At 43.1% G+C, this 20,550-nt stretch overlaps 1 protein-coding gene across 12 annotated transcripts in view; it reads left to right on the forward strand.

Annotated features, from left to right (window-relative positions):
- LOC120995258 (protein 4.1-like) overlaps positions 1 to 20,550 on the forward strand; it is a 204,309-nt gene that overhangs the window by 137,422 nt on the left and 46,337 nt on the right. For 9 of the 12 annotated variants that reach the window (XM_040424342.1, XM_040424343.1, XM_040424352.1 and 6 more), the window contains exons 9-16: positions 626 to 778; positions 1,087 to 1,184; positions 2,599 to 2,771; positions 12,240 to 12,353; positions 15,121 to 15,123; positions 16,340 to 16,441; positions 20,214 to 20,377; positions 20,484 to 20,543. In XM_040424342.1, coding sequence (XP_040280276.1) covers positions 626 to 778; positions 1,087 to 1,184; positions 2,599 to 2,771; positions 12,240 to 12,353; positions 15,121 to 15,123; positions 16,340 to 16,441; positions 20,214 to 20,377; positions 20,484 to 20,543 — 867 coding nt within the window. The remainder of the gene's footprint in view (positions 1 to 625; positions 779 to 1,086; positions 1,185 to 2,598; positions 2,772 to 12,239; positions 12,354 to 15,120; positions 15,124 to 16,339; positions 16,442 to 20,213; positions 20,378 to 20,483; positions 20,544 to 20,550) is intronic. The other 3 variants (XM_040424345.1, XM_040424344.1, XM_040424351.1) reach the window with 3 other exon arrangements.

Consider the following 20,550-nt stretch of genomic DNA (forward strand, 5'->3'; position numbering starts at 1 on the left):
ATTTTTGGTGAGGTCCCCTTCCAACTCAGTGGCACTGTCTAAATGGGGCTACACTTAAAGGGGTTGTCTGGGTTCAGAGCTGAACCCGGACATATCCCCATTTTCACCCAGGCAGCCCCCCTGACTTGAGCATCGGAGGAGTTCATGCTTTGATGCTCTCCTTTGCCCTGCGCAAAAAAGGCATTTTCTGGAGTCCCTGTGACGTACCGAGCTTTCCATGGGGCTGCCAGGCGGAGGCTTCCGCCCAGCATTGAGCCCGGTGACGTCACCGGCACTGATGGGCGGGCTTTATTGGTACCCTAGCCTGTAAAACGGCTAGGGCAGCGCTAAAGCCCGTCCATCAGAGCCGGTGACGTCACTGAACACACTGCTGTTATTGTAAATAAGAGCCCTTGTCCTGCGCGATCTAGCGCAGGGCAAAGGAGAGCATCAGATCATGAAATGCCCTGATGCTAACATCAGGGGGGCTGCCTGGGTGAAATTATGTTAGGATTCATGAGTAATACAAGGACTGCTTTTTTTTTTGTTCTGTACCTGTCAAGCATGCAGCTGAAAATGTTAGTATGTGTCATTTCTGCCTAACTGTGGTATATATTCTAAATGGTGTTATCTAATGTTTATCCAGGACTTGGAGGGAGTAGACATAAAACTTGGAGTCTGTTCTGGTGGTCTCATGGTCTTCAAAGATAACCTGAGGATCAACCGTTTCCCTTGGCCTAAAGTCTTGAAAATCTCATATAAAAGAAGCAGCTTTTTCATTAAGATTCGCCCTGGTGAGGTATGAAAATTGCGCTTGCTTGTTATGATTTATACTTGAAGCTAACTTTTTTGCTTCACATTTTCATGAAATAGCTGAGCAAAGAAAGAACTCTAAAGTTTGTATATACAAAGTAAATTCTCTGTATTACTCAAGGCTGTTTTCAAACTGATGTCATGGTTTCCATTTGCATCGTTTACAGGAATCATGACAGAAATTACTGATTATTTTTGATGGAACGGTTGTGAGCCTTTTTTTTTTTTTTTTTTTTTTTTGAAATATGTCCACCAGGTTTGCCAAACTTACCCCAATTCGTTTTTCCTTTGTAGCAGGAGCAATATGAAAGTACAATAGGATTTAAGTTACCAAGTTACAGAGCAGCAAAGAAACTTTGGAAAGTCTGTGTTGAACATCATACGTTTTTCAGGTAAGTTAGAATTTAAGTTGTAGTAAGGGGTGCACAGCCTGAGAACCTGAGGCCACATGCAGCCTGTGATGCCATTCTGTGGGATAGTCAGTCATTAGTAGTTCAGAAAGAAACAACTGTCAAAGGTAATCTGCATCCTCCATATGTAGAAAATGGGGTGCTCAGTTCTTTCTTCCCTAGATAGCCCAAAATATCAGAGAGCAGATGGCGGTTAACACTTCTCACATGTATCTTTAATGTCAGAGGAAAGTGGAGCTGCACAGAAGCAGGTACCGGTAGGTGGAGCTGAGGTATGTGGCTGGCAGTAATGGAAGGGCACAGACTGGCACTTATGGTGGACACTGTGACGGGCACTGTTTCAGAGGCACAGTATGGTGGTGGTTCGGGTGAGGGCACTGTCTGGCGGTCACTGTTTTGGGTAGTGGTTGTGCATGGCTGGCATTACTGAGAGGGCACTGTTAGGTGCTGTGTGAATTCTGTTTTAAGCAACTTAAAGGTGTTCTGCAGTTCTTTTAAACTGAACAGAGCTTAGCCCCGCCCAGGCCAGTGATAATAGTCGTGACGTCACTGGGCCTGCGGTAAACAGCGAGAAGGCTGCCATGCTACTGCCAGCGCCGCTACCTTCTCAAACAGCTGATCAGCAGGGGTCGTGGGTGTCGGACCCCCACCGATCAGATGCTGATGATCTATCCAGAGGATAGATCATCAGGTTAAAAGAACTGCAGAACCCCTTTAAGAACAATCCTCACTAAACTGTTAATATGTTATGCCTATTGCAGGCCTTGAGGGCAGTCGATGAAAAATGTTCTCTTTGGCGCTCTCTGAATCTGTGTGTCAAAAACCACCTGTCTATCCTTGCAACACAGTGGCCCAAATGGTGCAAATTGGATCAATGTTAGCTCATTTTGGCACAACTAGAGGTAGAATTCTGTCTCCAAGTAAGCCAGTCAATGGTTGGTATAGAGTCATAGAAAGTGTCTATGCCTGCACCACATTTCTCATCCAGCCTGAGGCCCTGTGATAAATCTGGTGCATACTTTAAAGTGGTATATCCATTTGTAGCATTTCTGAAATATTGATGGTGTATTCTATGAATGTACCCAGAGAACATAGATACTTCTATATACCAAATACAGTCACTTCTCCACCTCATCTCCTCCTCTGACATGCTGAATAAGAGTTCAGGAGACTCCCATCTTCCCGATAGAAAAATCACACCCATTAGATATTTCTGACACCCTGTGGTTATGCCATAAATGTTTCCGATGAAAGTACCTCTTTAGCCTTCTGTCGCAGCCTTAGGGAGTGGTGCTATCTGACAATATGGCCTTCAGACCAGAAACCGTTGTGCACCCCCTGCGTTGTTCTTTTTTACTATCCATTAAATATTAAACTTATATTCTTTGTTTTTTAGGTTAACATCTACAGAGACCATTCCTAAAAACAGGCTCCTGTCACTGGGTTCCAAATTTCGTTACAGTGGGCGGACACAGGCCCAGACAAGGCATGCCAGTGCCCTCATTGACCGACCTGCTCCCCAGTTTGAGCGAACTGCTAGCAAGAGAGCCACACGCAGCCTGGATGGAGGTAACTTCACCCAAGGCATTCATATTGGTTGTCTCTTATGTCCTACCTTTTGTTCCTGATCAACCACTGCAATATATGGTGTTTATTGTGCATTTGCTTTAAAATTGACTCTGATTTCAGAGATGTAATTGGCTGAAAGGATTGTCCTTCCAACCCTCTTTATCTGAAGACCCTACTTATTTTAGATGTCCTTTAGGATGCTTTTAACATAAATATTTCTCCTTCGGCACTTTATATTAAGTTTTTTAGTTAACATTGGCTTATACAATAAAAGATAATGGGGGACATTTATCATGAAGGTAATATTAATTGAGGCTGAACTGGAGAACTTTTCCCCAGATTTATTAAATATTGCGCACTGCTTGGTAAATTTGGTGCATCTTTGACTCTAACACTTTTGTCTAGAATTTTTGTATTTTTTGTACTCCACCCCCTTCCTGGAGTGAGTTTGTAACCCCCCGTTTCTATCTATTTTGTAATATGCCCTCATTACTGTCTTTGCTATTTTCATTTAGATTTGTTTCTTTGACTCCTTGTAACCCTCATTAAGCAGGCCAGTTCTTACAGATCTGTATCGCACTGCACTAGATGTGAAGTATCACCTTGCCGTTTCATTTACAACACAATCTCGTCAGAGATGACACCATAAAATCATGTGTGATATTATGTAATATTGCACTGCAGAAAATTGTATGTGGGGGTGGAATTGTATGTTTCCAGTTATCACAAAGTAATCCAACATAGTTTATTTTTTTTTTTCTCAAGTGAATGTTATCCAATGTACACCTACAATTTCATAGGGATACATTGCATGCAAAATCATATAGTGATCTAACACTATCACATTAACGTGATTGATCAGCCCTGACGATAGTCACAAGACATTTTTCCATGTATGGCACCTAATATTAACAAAGCACACAATATGTGAAAACGGCAAAAAATAAATTATGAAGAAGTATTGCATTAAAGGGGTTGTACATACTGATTTTTCAGCCCGCAGCCGACCTCCAAAAATAGGAGATTCATACTTACCTGCTCCTCGCCACTTTGATCCTCCGCTGTGTCTATGTTCCAGTCCGTGGCTTGTATTCTGCTGTTGCTGATGCATGGGCATGTTCACATGCTTCACTGCTGCAGATGACTGGCTTCTGGCTATGTCACCGCTGAAGGCAATCATTGGCTGCAGCAATTCATATGACGATGACCATGCAGAACCAGCAAAAAATAAGCCACAAACTGGAACATGAACACAGTAAAGGAGCGGCATGGAGCAGATAAGTATGAATCTTCTGTTTACAGAGGCGGAATGCAGGCACTTGCTAAAAAATCTGTATTCCTGGAGAACCCCTTTAAAGGTGTTCTCTGGGCTTCTTATAAAAACTGCCTTTCTTCTAACCTGTGGAAGAAAAGACAGTTTGGTTAATACTTTCTACTTTCACACTTGCGGCAGAGTGATCCGACCAAGTCGCCGGAACTGCCTGGTATTTTGAAGCAAGTCTTCAGTTTTTTTTCGCCGGAGATAAAACCGTAACTTGCTACGGTTTTCTCTTTTGCCTGATCAGTCAAAATGACTGAACTGAAGACATCCTGATGCATCCTGAACGGATTACTCTCCATTCATAATGCATGGGGATATACCTGATCAGTTCTTTTCTGGCATTGAGCCCTTTTGACGGAACTCGGTGCCGGAAAAGAAAAACACTAGTGTGAAAGTACCCTTACTCATCCTTTCTCTGATGTGCCCACCTCACTCACACAGGCTGCGGGCTCTTCTGCTCGGGTCCTGGTCGCATTTGTGCCCTTCTCTTCCTGTGTACCTGCATAATAGTAAATGCAGCTGAACAGGAAAAGAAGTGCACACATCTGGTCGGGACCCGGGCAAAAGAGTGGGGACGGGTGGCATTGGCAAAACGAGGGAAGATTAAAGTTGCATTTGTATCGGGCGAGGAAAAGCAGATTGTCAGGAAGGAAGCGTTCCTTCCCGGCAGTTGGCTGCTTATTAAGAGGAGCTGAAGTGCTGTATCTGCGGCACCTTTAGTAGAACGTTAGTTCCCGATATTCAGGCCGTGTAAATCCAGTGTTAAGGATTAACCAAACTGTCTTTCTTCCATGATTTAGAAGAAATGACAGTTTAAAAAAAAAAAAATCCAGAGAACCCCTTTAAAGGTAAATTTAACAGTGTTCCGCCACACATTCAGGCTTTTTGATGCAGTGAATGTGTGGCAGCCCCATGGCACTATCAACAGTTTGACAAAAGGAATTATAATGGTCATTTAATTCAGACACAAGGTAGATTTCCGAAACGCTGCACCACAATTGTTATTTTTTATGATTAGATACATGTACGCAGTAAAACGAACATGTCAGGTCAGCTGATGAGGCTAAAGGATGTGAAAACATGAAGATCTTAGTAAAACAAAGCACAAGAAAGTGTAGAGCTGTACAGACAGTTTTTGGTCATGCCATCGCCACTCTTCATCACGAGTTTGTGGTCAGGTTCACCTGCAGCTTTTGGCATTTTTTTTTTCTTAAAATGCTGCAGCCAGCTGAAAGTGTATAGTAAAATATAAAAATGGCGACATACATAACTTTGTAGTTTGCAGTGTTTAATGAAATTTAAAGGGGTTGTCCCATGAATAATATTCTACAGTTTTCAAACCAGCACCCTGGACCTGAGTTATTCAACAAAATATATCTGTATACCTTCACCTGCTCACCACCAGAGCTGCAGCAGAAAAGACACTCCCCTTGAGCTGTCAGCCTGATATAAATCTAGCAGAGCAATGAATGGGGATATATCTGGATCCATGTGAGGTACAGGGCTGGTTCTAGCTATGTTAGAAAGAGGCTGTCATGTACTAGTCATGGGATAATCCCTTTAACTTGCGGGAGATATTTTGTTATTTCAGACTTTTCCCCATAGGCTTCCCAGTATAAGGGCTCATTCAGACGACTGTATGTGTTTTGCGGTCCAGAAAACACGGATACCATCCAGCCCTATGATAGTAATGCCTATTCTTGCAATTGTGGGCAAGAATAGGACATGCTCTATATTTTTTGCAGGGCCATGGAACGGAATTACGGATGCGGACAGCACATGGTGTATGGTGCCTGCATATTTTGCAGCCCCATTTAAATGAATGAGTCCGCATCCGTTCCGCAAAATTACGGTCTTGTGAATGAGCCCTAACTCAATAAAACATCTGGAAAAACTGTGGAAATGCATGAAACATAAATGCTTCAACATGTAGGCAACAAAGAAATTGGCTCACATTTACTAATGTGATTGCAGCTAGACCTTGTTGTAAAGTGTGCCAACCTAGTTTTTGAAAAATCCAGTGCACCAAGCTTGTCTAAGGGGAATAGAAACATAGAATGTGTCGGCAGATAAGAACCATTTGGCCCATCTAGTCTGCCCAATATACTGAATACTATGAATAGCCCCTGGCCCTATCTTATATGAAGGATGGCCTTGTGCCTATCCCATGGCCATTTTGTTGCACAGGATAAGGGCTTGTTCACACGAATGTAAGGGCTCTGTGCCCGTGTTGCAGGCCTCACACGGCGTTTCCGCAATACACAGGTCACCAGCCGTGTGCATTCTGCATCACGGTTGCGGACCCATTTATTTGAATGGGTCCACGAATCTGGAGGTGCGGAACGGAACCCCACGGAAGCACTACGGAATGCTTCTGGGGTGTTCCGTTCCATGCTTCCGTTCCGCAAAAAGATAGAACTTGTTCTATCTTTTTGCGGAACGGACAGATCGCGGACCCCATTCAAGTGAATGGGTCTGCAATCCAAATGCGGCTGCCCCACGGTCGGTGCTGGTGCATTGTGGACCACAATTTGCGGTCCACAGCACGGGCACGGAGCCCTTACGTTCGTGTGAACAAGTCCTAAGGCTGCACAGTGTCATGAAAAGATCACAGTGTGGGGTTGACTGTAATGCAACAGTCACAAAAAAAATCCAACTTTGAAGGATTTTTGGTCACAAACCACACAATTCGATTTGGCCACAATTCAACCAATCCTCAACGGCATCTAATCTAGCTATACATAAGCCACATAGCTTCCAGATAAATAGTACTATAGTGTCCAATTCTCTTTTTTCTTTGTAGCATATATTGGAGGCGTGGCGATCTCCTTGGAGTCAAGCACACCTGACCAGTTAATCTGTCCTTGAGGCTGGTTTTAAAGTCAGTATAAAACTGAGTCTGCTTGTATAGAAACTACCATTAGCCATCTGGCTCCAGGAGAAGTATATGGTGGGTTCAGCATGCATGTTGGTACTTGCATCCCTGGATCCGATGAAAGCTGTAATGGCACCGGACGGGGTTACAAGCAAAGTGTACTTGGCTTGCATGCTGACCTGCATTCCCTGGATTTTATGTGGCTGTCATGGCCCATGAACAGGTAGGAACAAGAGTTAGGGACCACTCATGAGACGACCTTGACGCGGTGAGTGGCTTACTATGCTTTGGCCAAAATATAAACCAATGTCTCATCCAGCATGGAGGGCAGAGTGCTGGATGTAGTGTGCGATCACATTTGCATTTTAGTACAAAATTAGCCACAAGCGTATACAATATACAGTCATGTGCCTCTTCTCATTACAACCGCCATACATTGTCTTCATAGTACCCAGTACAATGCTCAATATTTATTCCGTTCATTCCACATTTAATGCTAGTATGCTCAATACAATAAATGCAGCTATCTAGTGGTCAATGAACACCGCCATCCACTCCAAAATGAATCCAGAACAATTATTTTGCTGACTACATTACAACTAAGGCTACTTTCACACTGGCGTTTTGGATCAGTTTTGCCCTAATGCATTCTGAATGGAAAAGGATCCGCTCAGAATGCATCAGTTTGTCTCCGTTCAGTCACCATTCTGCTCTGGAGACGGACACCAAAACGCTGCTTGCAGCGAAACTGAGCCAAACGGATCTGTTCTGACACACAATGTAAGTCAATGACGACGGATCCATTTTCTATGACACAATCTGGCACAATAGAAAACGGATCCTTCCTCTATTGACTTTCAATGGTGTTCAAGACGGATCAGTCTTGGCTATGTTAAAGATAATACAAACGGATCAGTTCAGAACAAATGCAGACGGTTGTATCATCTGAATGGATCCATCTGTGCAGATCCATGACTGATCCGCACCAAACGAGAGTGTAAAAGTAGCCTAATATCAAAACTACGCGCTTAAATGCAGTTAAATCCCCCACCCACAATTAATAGTACCACCAGCAGCACAAATAATGCAGTTAGGCCTCTTTCACACGGGCGAGATTTCCGCGCGGGTGCGATGCGTGAGGTGAACGCATTGCACCCACACTGAATCCGGACCCATTCATTTCTATGGGGCTATGCACATGAGCGGTGATTTTCACGCATCACTTGTGCGTTGCGTGAAAATCGCAGCATGCTCCTCTTTGTGCGTTTTCCACACAACGCAGGCCCTATAGAAGTGAATGGGGCTGCGTGAAAATCGCAAACATCCGCAAGCAAGTGCGGATGTGGTGCGATTTTCACGCACGGTTGCTAGGAGACGATCGGGATGGGGACCCGATTATTATTATTTTCTCTTATAACATGGTTATAAGGGAAAATAATAGCATTCTTAATACAGAATGCATAGTACAATAGGGCTGGAGGGGTTAAAAAAAATAATAATTTAACTCCCCTTAATCCACTTGTTCGCGCAGCTCAGCTTCTCTTCTGTCTTTATCTTTGCTGTGCAGTAGGAAAAGAACCTGTGGTGACGTCACTACGCTCATCACATGGTCCGTCACATGATCCATCACCATGGTAAAAGATCATGTTATGGACCATGTGATTAGCGCAGTGACGTCATCAAAGGTCCTATTCCTCAAAGAAGAAGACAGAAGAGAAGCCGGGCTGCATGAACAAGTGGATTAAGGGGAGTTAAATTATTTTTAACCCCTCCAGCCCTATTGTACTATGCATTCTGTATTCAGAATGCTATTATTTTCCCTTATAACCATGTTTTAAGGGAAAATAATACAATCCACACAACACCTAACCAAAACTTCTGTGAAGAAGTTCGGGTTTGGGTACCAAACATGCCGATTTTTCTCACGCGCGAGCAAAACGCATTACAATGTTTTGCACTCGCGCGGAAAAATCACGCATTTTCCCGCGACGCACCCGCATCTTATCCGGGCCAAAAACATGACGCCCGTGTGAAAGAGGCCTTAATGTTGCTTCATCTAGTACAATTGAAATCAAATAAATCCACATGAAATGTAGTAATTGTTTGAATAGCTAGGTTCTGACCGCTGGTCTTGGGAGTCCGTTGATATTTTTGCCATGAATGCTAATCTGTTTGAAGTCAATGAGGAGTTATGGAAACTGTCACTCCCTATTAATTCATGTGACAAAAATAATGGCCTCTTTGTCCCTTTCTTGCTGGTTCAGATCCAACAATGGATGTCAGTGGACCCCTGTTCCCAGAGTCGGTGGAGGTCCTAGTCATCCGACTTGGTAGATATGCCTTATAAAATTGTTGTTGAGCTTATTGAAATGCTGGGGTTTTGTCACATTTTTGGCAGCAGTTTTACTAAAAAATTGTCTAAAAAAAAATAGACAAAACTTCAATGTTGAAGTAAGTCCTAATATCAATTTTTACTAGGCATATCAAAATGTTCAGGTATACATACACACAGGTATAGGCCTCATGCACACGGCCGTTGTTTTGGTCCGCATCCGAGCCGCCGTTTTGGTGGCTCGGATGTGGACCCATTCACTAAAATGGGGCCGCAAAAGATGCGGACAGCACTCCGTGTGCTGTCCGCATCCGTTGGTCCGTTCCGTGGCCCCGCAATGTCCTATTCTTGTCTGTGCTTTGCGGACAAGAATAGGCAGTTATATTAAAGGCTGTCCGTGCCGTTCCGCAAATTGCAGAACGCGCACGGACGCCATCCGTGTTTTGCGGATCGCAAAACACACCACGGTCGTGTGCATGTAGCCATACTTGCATGTTCCTTCCTCTGTAGGTCAGGATGTTGGAGCATAAAGCCATTTTCTTAATCAGAAGACGTGGACCTATGTGGACTACTCATCCGGTCTTCAAACATGATGCTGGGATTTTGCAAAAATCACTTTAAAAGGGTCCATTCACACGTCCGTGGTGTATTACGGATCCGCAATACACCCGGCCCGCACCCCCCATAGAACTGCCTATTCTTGTCCGCAATTGCGGACAAGAATAGGACATGTTCTATTTTTTTGCGGTGCCGTGGCCCGAAAGTTCGGGGCTGAAGCCCGGAAGTTCGGGGCCACCCTCCGGAAATGCGGATGTGGAGAGCACATAGTGTGCTCTCCGCATCTCTTCCGGCCCCATAGAGAATGAATGGGTCCACACCCGTTCCTGATATTGCTAAACGGATGCGGACCCATTTGCGGACGTTTGAATGGACCCTAAAGCCATAAATCAAAGTGTTTTTTCTGGGAGCTTGATATCGAAGGCCTATCCTCAGGGCAGGTCTTCAACATCTAATTGGTGGGGGACCGACACCTGTGCTCAGTATGGCAATGAATGGGACTGAGCTGCAAATAGGGCATGTGACCAACGAACAGGATGTCGGCGCCGGACCCCCACGCCCAAATATTGATCACCTTTTCTCAGGATAGGCCATCTATATTGAACCCCCAGAAAATCCCTTTAAGCCATCACATGTGGAAATAGTCTAACTCAACACTGCATACTCCCTGATGCATGCAGCAAGTGAAAAACACTGGTATGGCATGCTTGGACACCATGTTTAACTTCTTACCAAAGTTAAGATTGAGGATATTCTGGACTCGCACACTGGAAACCTAGAATAAAAATGCTTTCAATTCAAGGGAATGAGTCTTTTCAGAATGCTATTCACACACTATGGAATAGAAGTGATATATTTAGTTGTGCGTGCAGAAATGTAGATCATTAGGAGGATCTATCTGACGTGGGTTTCTTGCTGATGACTCTTATTGCTGTTCATTTTTCTTTCCCAGGCTTATTTTTGGCATTTTTTTGTCATGGCGTAGTTCCCATGATCACATAACTTTTCTTAGAGAAGAGCAATAACTAGCCTTCCCTGGGCACTTTTCCAGCTCTGGTCCCAGCGTGACAGTACTATTCCTTGTGTTGCAGTGAGGGCTGGGAGGGTGCTGAGCACAGGTGTGTTATTCCTCTGCAGGTGCACAATGCAGTTTCCTGTGCACATATAGGATATCCTTAAGGCCCCTTTAACACGGGCGAGTATTCCGCGCGGATGCGATGCGTGAGTTGAACGCATTGCACCCGCACAGAATACCGACCCATTCATTTCTATGGGGCTGTTCACATGAGCGGTGATTTTCACGCATCACTTGTGCGTTGCGTGAAAATCGCAGCATGCTCTATATTCTGCGTTTTTCACGCAACGCAGGCCCCATAGAAGTGAATGTGTTTTGTGTTAAAATCGCATGCATCCGCAAGCAAGTGCGGATGCGGTGCGATTTTCACGCACGGTTGCTAGGAGACGATCAGGATGGAGACCCGATCATTATTATTTCCTCTTATAACATGGTTATAAGGGAAAATAATAGCATTCTTAATACAGAATGCATAGTAAAATAGCGCTGGAGGGGTTAAAAAAATAAATAAAAATAATTTAACTCACCTTAATCCACTTAAACGCGAAGTCCGGCTTCTCGTCTGTCTCCTTTGTTGAACAGGACCTGTGGTGAGCATTAATTACAGGAAAAGGACCTGTGATGACGTCACTCCGGTCATCACATGATCTTTTACCATGGGGATGGATCATGTGATGACCGGTGTGACGTCATCACAGGTCCTTTTCCTGTAATTAATGCTCACCACAGGTCCTGTTCAACAAAGGAGACAGACGAGAAGCCGGGCTTCGCGATCAAGTGGATTAAGGTGAGTTAAATATTTATTTTTTACCCCTCCAGCGCTATTTTACTATGCATTCTGTATTCAGAATGCTATTATTTTCCCTTATAACCATGTTATAAGGGAAAATAATACAATCTACAGAACACCGATCCCAAGCCCGAACTTCTGTGAAGAAGTTTGGGTTTGGGTACCAAACATGCGCGATTTTTCTCACGCGAGTGCAAAACGCATTACAATCTTTTGCATTTGCGTGAAAAAATCGCGGGTGTTCCTGTAACGCACCCGCACCTTTTCCCGCAACGCCCGTGTGAAAGAGGCCTAAATGTGGATTTGTATGCAGTTTGTTGTATTGCACACTGCTACAGGCTTTTTTCCCACACCAATGTATGCATGTAGCCCAAAAGGGCATATTATAGTGACAGTTGATTGTATCCATATCCTATAGTGTATAGTGTAGTCCCTGTGTAGTTTTTCCTGCCTAATACACCATTCCCACACAAGTGTTAATAATTTGTACAACTTCCAACAATTTTTTTTGCCTTAGTTAAAAAAGGGCGCCCAGCATATAAATTCATTGCCTCCGAAGAGGATAATGATGTTGAAGTGATTGAATTAAAGATACCAATTCATGCTGTGCCAGCAACCGTGTCGCACAAAGGTATAATAGACATTTTTGGGTATCTTTTTTTTATTTTTTTTGCACATGCTGCTTTTCCTATTTTTCTGCACGTTTTCTCTTTGCTACATTTTGTGCATTTCCTACTGTGCGGCTGCTCTTACTGTACAGGCGGCTAAGCTAATATTTTTTAAGCCAATGTATGTTCTTCTTTTGTTTTGTAGTTTTGCTTATCGGCTGAAATAATGTCACTGCTCCTTGATGTCACTGATCAGTGCGGGTCTGGCATCCCCACGGATCAGCAATAGCGCTGCAACTGCTTCGCAGGCCAGTGACTTCACGTTCATTGGTCACATGGCCTGGGCACAGCTCAGTCCCTTTCAAGTGAATGAACCTGAGCGACAATCCCAAACACAGCTTCTATATGGTGTACGGCACTGTGCTTGGTAAGCTGTGAGGAGACCACAGCGCTTACTTGGGTGTAGCAGCCTCTTAAAACCCCTATCCAGTGGGGTTAATGGAAGCCGGACCCCCACTGATCAGGTATTGATGACCTTTCCTGAGAATAGGCCATTAATATCAAAATCCCAGACCACGCCTTTAACAAAAAACAACAAAAAATTCTTATACACCGTTAACTTGGAAATCGGAAATCAAGTCAGAAAAAAAACAGCAATCCCAGCCTTGACCTTCTCACCCACTTTTACCTCAAATGTAGGGCATGGTGGGTGAGAATAATTATTTTGCTTTTGAGGGCCACAACTTTTTTTTATTTTTCCATAAACTGAGCTGTAGGAGAGCTTTTTTTATTTTTATTTTTTTGACGAGATAAGTTGAAGCTTTCCTTGGTTTCACTTTGGGTTTAATTTTTTGCTCCCGAGTCCACACCATCACTGCACTGCACATACACTCACCTAAAGAATTATTAGGAACACCTGTTCTATTTCTCATTAATGCAAATATCTAGTCAACCAATCACATGACAGTTGCTTCAATGCATTTAGGGGGGTGGTCCTGGTCAAGACAGTCTCCTGAACTCCAAACTGAATGTCAGAATGGGAAAGAAAGGTGATTTAAGCAATTTTGAGCGTGGCATGGTTGTTGGTGCCAGACGGGCCGGTCTGAGTATTTCACAATCTGCTCAGTTACTGGGATTTTCACGCACAACCATTTCTAGGGTTTACAAAGAATGGTGTGAAAAGGGAAAAACATCCAGTATGCGGCAGTCCTGTGGGCAAAAATGCCTTGTGGATGCTAGAGGTCAGAGGAGAATGGGCCGACTGATTCAAGCTGATAGAAGAGCAACGTTGACTGAAATAACCACTCGTTACAACCGAGGTATGCAGCAAAGCATTTGTGAAGCCACAACACGCACAACCTTGAGGCGGATGGTCTTCAACAGCAGAAGACCCCACCGGGTACCACTCATCTCCACTACAAATAGGAAAAAGAGGCTACAATTTGCACGAGCTCACCAAAATTGGACTGTTGAAGACTGGAAAAATGTTGCCTGGTCTGATAAGTCTCGATTTCTGTTGAGACATTCAAATGGTAGAGTCCGAATTTGGCGTAAACAGAATGAGAACATGTATCCATCCTCTGATGGCTACTTCCAGCAGGATAATGCACCATGTCACAAAGCTCGAATCATTTCAAATTGGTTTCTTGAACATGACAATGAGTTCACTGTACTAAAATGGCCCCCACAGTCACCAGATCTCAACCCAATAGAGCATCTTTGGGATGTGATGGAACGGGAGCTTCGTGCCCTGGATGTGCATCCCTCAAATCTCCATCAACTGCAAGATGCTATCCTATCAATATGGGCCAACATTTCTAAAGAATGCAATCAGCACCTTGTTGAATCAATGCCACATAGAATTAAGGCAGTTCTGAAGGCAAAAGGGGGTCCAACACCATATTAATATGGTGTTCCTAATAATTCTTTAGGTGAGTGTATATGATGGTAGGCTACCTGTTGCATGTAGGCTAAGGAGTTGATTAGGTTGAAGGGATCACATTTTTTCTACTAATTAAAATCTGCTACTTTTACATACCGTACTTTTTTCTAATCTGTATTTATTTCTTGTAGTAGATCTGTGTATTTTATTTTTGGGCATGAATACAGGAGCAGCCATCTTGCCTGAGCTGCTGCCCTGCTGGGTCAACAGTTCAAATATTTGTTTTTTTAGAAGCCACATGGACATAGGAAACTGGTGTCTAGAGTTGACTCATTGACATCGGTAGGAGAGTTTTATGGGCATGCTCTGTCAGTTGTCCCCATCAACAATTGTCAGCAGTGGACCCTTTATCTTTCTCTAGTATTGTAGTGGAGGTCTTACCATTGTGATCTTGCCTGTGATAACAATGAGATGACTGCTCATAAGGGATATCTACTGAACAGTAAACTTGCCTACAGAGCAGGAAGGGTCATACATTTTATAGACCTTGGCTTCAAGTTTTAAAGGGGTTGTCACATCAGAGACAACACCTCTCAGAATGTAGCCCCTGGGGCAATGAACTGATTTTGCTGAGGTGAGCTCAATGAAGCCAATCAAGTAAATGGCGGGCTTTGTAACAAAAACACATCAAGTTTGCCAGAACGGGACACATTCAAGCTCATAGAGGAGGGTTGTGAGCGAGGGAACCGCCTTTTTCATGGCTATATGCCCTAATTGCGTCAAATTCTGGAGTCCCCTGTTCATATAACCAAATGTTAGTGACAACCGATAGGCCTTTTTACGGCGGTCACTAATGGGCCTTGGGCTAGGCCACTGCCTTTTTGCGCAGGCCTGCCGTGCAGGGCAAGAGGGCCGCTCTCATATTAGAGCTAGGCCCCTGCTTTAATGGTCTGGAATGGCAGTGTTGTTTAACCTCTTGGATGCCGTGGTCAGTAACTACTGAGGCAGCTAAGTGGTTTAGAGGACGAGAGCTCCCCCTGTGAGGTATCAGCAACCTGCAAATGCAATCTCTGCCTCCAATGTCTTAGCATGGGACCAGGGGTCTAATGAAGGCCCCCCAGGTCTGCCTGCAGTGTATTCCTTATCAGGATGTGGCAGAGGTGCAGTGCCTGTCTGTATAGTATTGACACTATAATACACTGTACTGCTTTAGCAGTACAGTATGTTATGGAAGTGTTCAGAAGATCACTAGTCAAAGTCCCCTCGTGGACTGATAAATTGTGAAAAGTTTAAATGATAATAATTGTAAAAAGTCAAATGAAGTTTTAGCAAATAATAAAAATATTCAAGTTAAAAAAGGAATGCCAGTTTTTCCCCCACACAGTAAATGCACTTTAAAAAATTGCCCAAATTGCTGTTTTTTGCTTATTCACCAACCAAACAAATTGAAAAGTGTTGTGCCCCAAAATGATACCAATGAAAGCTATTACGAATCGTCCTGCGAAAATCAAGCTGTCATACAGCTCCGTAGAAGGAAAAAATATAAACGTTCTGAGTTGGCAGCGATGCAAAAATAAGAAAAAATATATAATATTTTTTTAAAGAGGTTTTATTGTGCAAAACTAGTAATACAAAAAAAATGCATGAATTTGGTATTGCTGCAATCGTACTTATGCAGAGAATAACATTGTTATTTAAGCCAAAAAAATGTACGCTTCAAAATTTATAACATAAAAACTCAATGGCAGTGTTGCTGTTTTTTCCCATCCCCCCCTCCAGAAGTTATGTGTACCCACAAATTGTGCCAAATAAAAACTACAACATGTCCCAATTCCTGCGTGAATAAGGCCCAAAACAGGCTGAAATTGATTGTTGCGTTTTGCTCTAATTCTGTGTGTGTTACACAAAATATTAAACTGCCTTCTGAAGTGTTGCATTGGATTCAGTACTTAGTATTAAGCAGTCTCCACTTGCAATATAATCTGCTTGTGCCATAATTATTATTAGTTTTTCCATCGTGCCAAGGCTGTGGGTCTGGGATTGCTTCTTTAGTTATCACATCTAGTAGGGTGTGACATAAGGAAATTTCTGCGTCCCACTATTGTAATGTCATCAAATTGCTTCCAGAGATCGAATTGGAAAACATTGACAAGGCTGGTCTCAAGAAGCCGGAGGAGATGAGTGTGGTTGAGCAGACCCGCAAAATATATGTAGAGACTGAGCAGAAAGGTACCAGTGTGTGAAGACTGATCCTTGTGGCTGTCTACTAACATTAGCCCCTGCTATACTAGAAAGCCATGCATTTTCCTAAAGTAAATTCACGCCATTGTCCGTCTTTTAAAATATACCAACGTCTATTAAATAGATGGACTTCACGTCAATAACAGAATCGCATAAGTGTTGTTTTAGGTGTTACTTACATTGCTCTGCTGCTGTAGCTGGTCACTTGGTATGAGCTGAAGTGTACTAAGCACATGCATGAAATAAGTGCTTTATGGCTGTCCTGTGAGGAACCTCTTTTGCCATCCTGTTTTGCATCCAAGCTTAAAAAAATATGGACGTCCTCGGGAACAATTATATTTATTTATTTTTTATTTTGGTCTAAAAATAATTTTTTTCAATTAGTCTTTATAAAAAATGTCAACAGTTTTTCTGATCGCATCCACTTTTAAAGGGTTATTCCCATGTCAGACAGAAGGCTATGTTTGTGCAGGAAATCCATCAGATCCCATTATAGTAAATAAGGATCCGGTTGTGTCCGGCAATGGTGGATACGGTACCTCCGGTAGTCTGTTCTTCTGTAGGAACAGATTTACAGAGTTTCAAAGCTGATCATAATAATTTAGCAAGGGAGTGTTTATAAGCTGTCAGGAGATCAAAGATAATGGCTAAACATGGAGCCGTCAGAGCAGCTCTCTGAGGAGTCACTGTGAAACAACCTAAGAGTTTACAGATGCACTTTACGTGAAAGGTGTCAGAACAACTATTGAAAATTTTTAATAAAGAATACTTTTGAAAAATGATTTTTAAACCAAAATGAGAATTCAATATTAAAAAAATTTGTTCCCACTGTGTTCATACGCTTTAAAGGCTATGGATCCCTTTGGGGACCATTTTTTTTTATTACATTGTATTCCTTTTGAGCTAATCATTTTTCACTTGGTATCTATTAAAAATTTTGAGCCCTTTTCAGTGTACAGCCTTGAGATTCTCTGGTAGCATGCTGTCTGTTTTCACTCTGTTTCGTCAGTCAGCTCAGCTGAGGGCTCCTTATCCTGAAACTATGACTCCCAGCATGCTCCATTCATTTCTGTGGAGTTCTGAGAGCAGCCAAGCAAGGGGGCATCTTGGGAGTCGTAGTTTTACCACAGCTGGAGTGTTGGAGGTTAGCCATCACAGGCCTAAATGCTCATTATAGCCCAATGCTTATCTTTCTGATAAGAATGTGGCTTTTATTAGTTTAGAGATGAGGGTTATTAGATGACTGACACAAAGCACACAGCAAAACACTTAACCCTTTGTGACGGAACGGCTGAATATTTGTTTTAAAAGACCAATTGAAAAAATTATTTTTAACCCAAAATGAGTAAAATGCAATCATAAAAAAATTATTCCGGGATGTGTACATAGTCTTTAGATGTATTATGTGCAGTCATGATTACATACAGCAACTATTTTATGACCTTATAAGTATATTATGATGTAATACACCGTTCCCAGAAAAATGTGTAGCTCTTCCCCCTTTTGTAATGGTTATCGGGTAAGGGCTAGTTCACATATGCATTGGAGGCTCCATTGAACATGCAGGAGCATGTTGCACTAATTAGTCCATGAAAATGATGGAAACCTGGCGGGCCCCATTACAATCGGAGGTCTGTAAGGTGCACTTGGTGTCCCTCAAATTATGTATCTAGCACTTCTATTATTTTCGTTGTCCTGCTAATATAACAGCACGCAGAGGCATTTGTGTAGTTACCTGCTCCATCCACCGTGCAATGGACAGATGTGTGTAGATGCAGAGCTTCTCTGGAACAGTTGATCGGCGCGTGTGTGTGGGATAATAAAATACTGGTTCATCCCTTTTAAGGGTATGCTCAGTTTGCTGAATCCATCAAATTTTGCAGGACTGGCCTAGTATAGACCTTGGATTTCAGCATGCAGTATACTTTGTTCCTGTAGGAGAGAGGCTGCTGCTAGAGAAGCTTGTCTGCTGCTTGTTCCCCTCTTTCCACTGGAAACATGTGCATGCTGGGCTGAACCCATCGTGCACTTATATGGAGGATTGGGGTGGTAGGCCAAAAGTGTATGGTCACCTTTTACTAAGCAGCGTATGAATGGGTGGATCCTGCCTCTGAGAGGGAAAAGGCTGGGAAATGTCTTTGTAGGCTTTGGCCAGTTTTATTCAGTGTTGCTTAGCAGTAAATGTGAAATCAGCCAAATCCTTGTAAAGGAATCTGCTAAATTTCATATTCAAAGAGCCCCTAATGAATCTATGCAGCCAATGTCATTAAGATATTTATTATATCATTCCAAAATGAGAGGTGCAGGACTCCTTTTGTTGACTGCTGCTCTTGAAGACGATCACATGGTGACACCTTCCAGTCCTCTGTAAATTATTACCACAACTACCGGAAATACATTTTACATGACTAGATTTATGCTGGCTTTCACTAAACAGAATTACTTTAGATATTATGAATGCTGTGAAGACAAACTCCTTTTTCTCACTGTACGTTAGTGTGAATAATTTTACTGCATTCTTTCAAACCAAATTGGGCATGGTTTTAAAGGGGTTTCCAGGATTTATCTGAATCCTGTATCAGCACCGCCCCTATTAACGCCCAGCTAGTTTATACCTCCTCCCTCCCAGCTAGTTACATAGACACTCTTCTGCATGGACATAGTCATGTGACCACAGCCCAGAACAGAAGATAGAAAATTACAGCTACCCGATTATTTTAAAGGATCTTGATGCTTCCCGGGAAACCCCTTTAAGCCATGAAGCTAACATGCCTTCACATGGAGAATTGAGGCAGTATAGACTTGTGCATTGGGTCTGTTTGGGAAATTTTTGAAGAGCAGCAGCAGATCTGTTATTCACGTGAGCTCTGTGCAGTGTACAGCATTTGGGGGTGCCTGCTAGATCACAATGGGTACACATTTCTAATTACATGTCATTATAGGTCTCCTTCCGCATTTCTGATTACAAACAGGGGGAAATGTTGCTTTAGGCCTCATGCACACGGCCGTTGCTCGGCTGTTCTGTGCATCGGGGACCACAATTTGCGGTCCCCAATGTCCGGGCAACATCCATGCGGCTGCCGCAGACAAATCCAGACCCATTGTCTGTGATCTGCCTGCGCTGCAAAAAAATAGAACAAGTTCTGTTTTTTTGCGGTGCGGGGGCACGGAGATGTACTCCGTTCAGCACCGCACCTTTCAGATTGCGGACCCATTCAAGTGCGGTGCACAAGCGGCCGATGCCTGTATATTGTGCACCCGCTGTTTGCTGGCCACAATACGGGCACGGCCGTGAGCATGAGGCCTTAGCACCACCCCTAAAAACGCTGTATGAATATGACATAATCCTAAACGCATAATCTACTGTGCTTTCATGTGCAGCCAGTCCATTATCCATGCTGTTCAGTTAACCCAGCCTACAGCCTAAAGATCCATACAGATGCATTGCAAGCCATTTTGCTTTTTTATTTATTTTTGCTACGCTATAATTGTATTCATTGGCATAAAGATTTTCTTCCATACATCTAGTTCGAGTCACATTTGTTTAAAACACTTAAGACTAGAAAACTGAATATTCTGCACATCTGTGGAGGAGGTTATGTTAGAAGCCTCTGTCGCAGATTCCAGTGGGAAAGCGGGATGAAATGCCAGTAAATGCAATGGTATTATGGAAATCTGACCCACCCCATTATAGCCAATGGCTGTTGGTGTCCGGAATATGGCTTATTGCCACCCTAATCTTCTTTCTTGCATTTGATAGCTGCAGTGGCAACACCTGAACGCAATGCCCGTCCAGTCTCTGCTCCTGTCATCACTCAGAGTCAAATTGTTATACAACCTGCACGATCCAGAGAGGAATCCTCAACGAAGAATGAGGAGAAGAAACCACAGGACCAAGTCAAGGAGCCAAGGAGCTCCCCTAAGGTGACTGACACATTTCCTAGCATCCATTATTGTAGATGGTTTCAGTGTGAGCTCATTTTATGCCTGTCTTTTATGCTTTGTAATTGTATTATGCTTCTTCACCTAGGAGGCAAAAACTCCACCACAGAAGAATTCCTCTCCCACAGTCAATGGAGATCAAGCGCAGGTTAGTT

This window comes from Bufo bufo, chromosome 3 (genome assembly GCF_905171765.1).
Source record: "Bufo bufo chromosome 3, aBufBuf1.1, whole genome shotgun sequence".
NCBI classification, from domain to species: domain Eukaryota; kingdom Metazoa; phylum Chordata; class Amphibia; order Anura; family Bufonidae; genus Bufo; species Bufo bufo.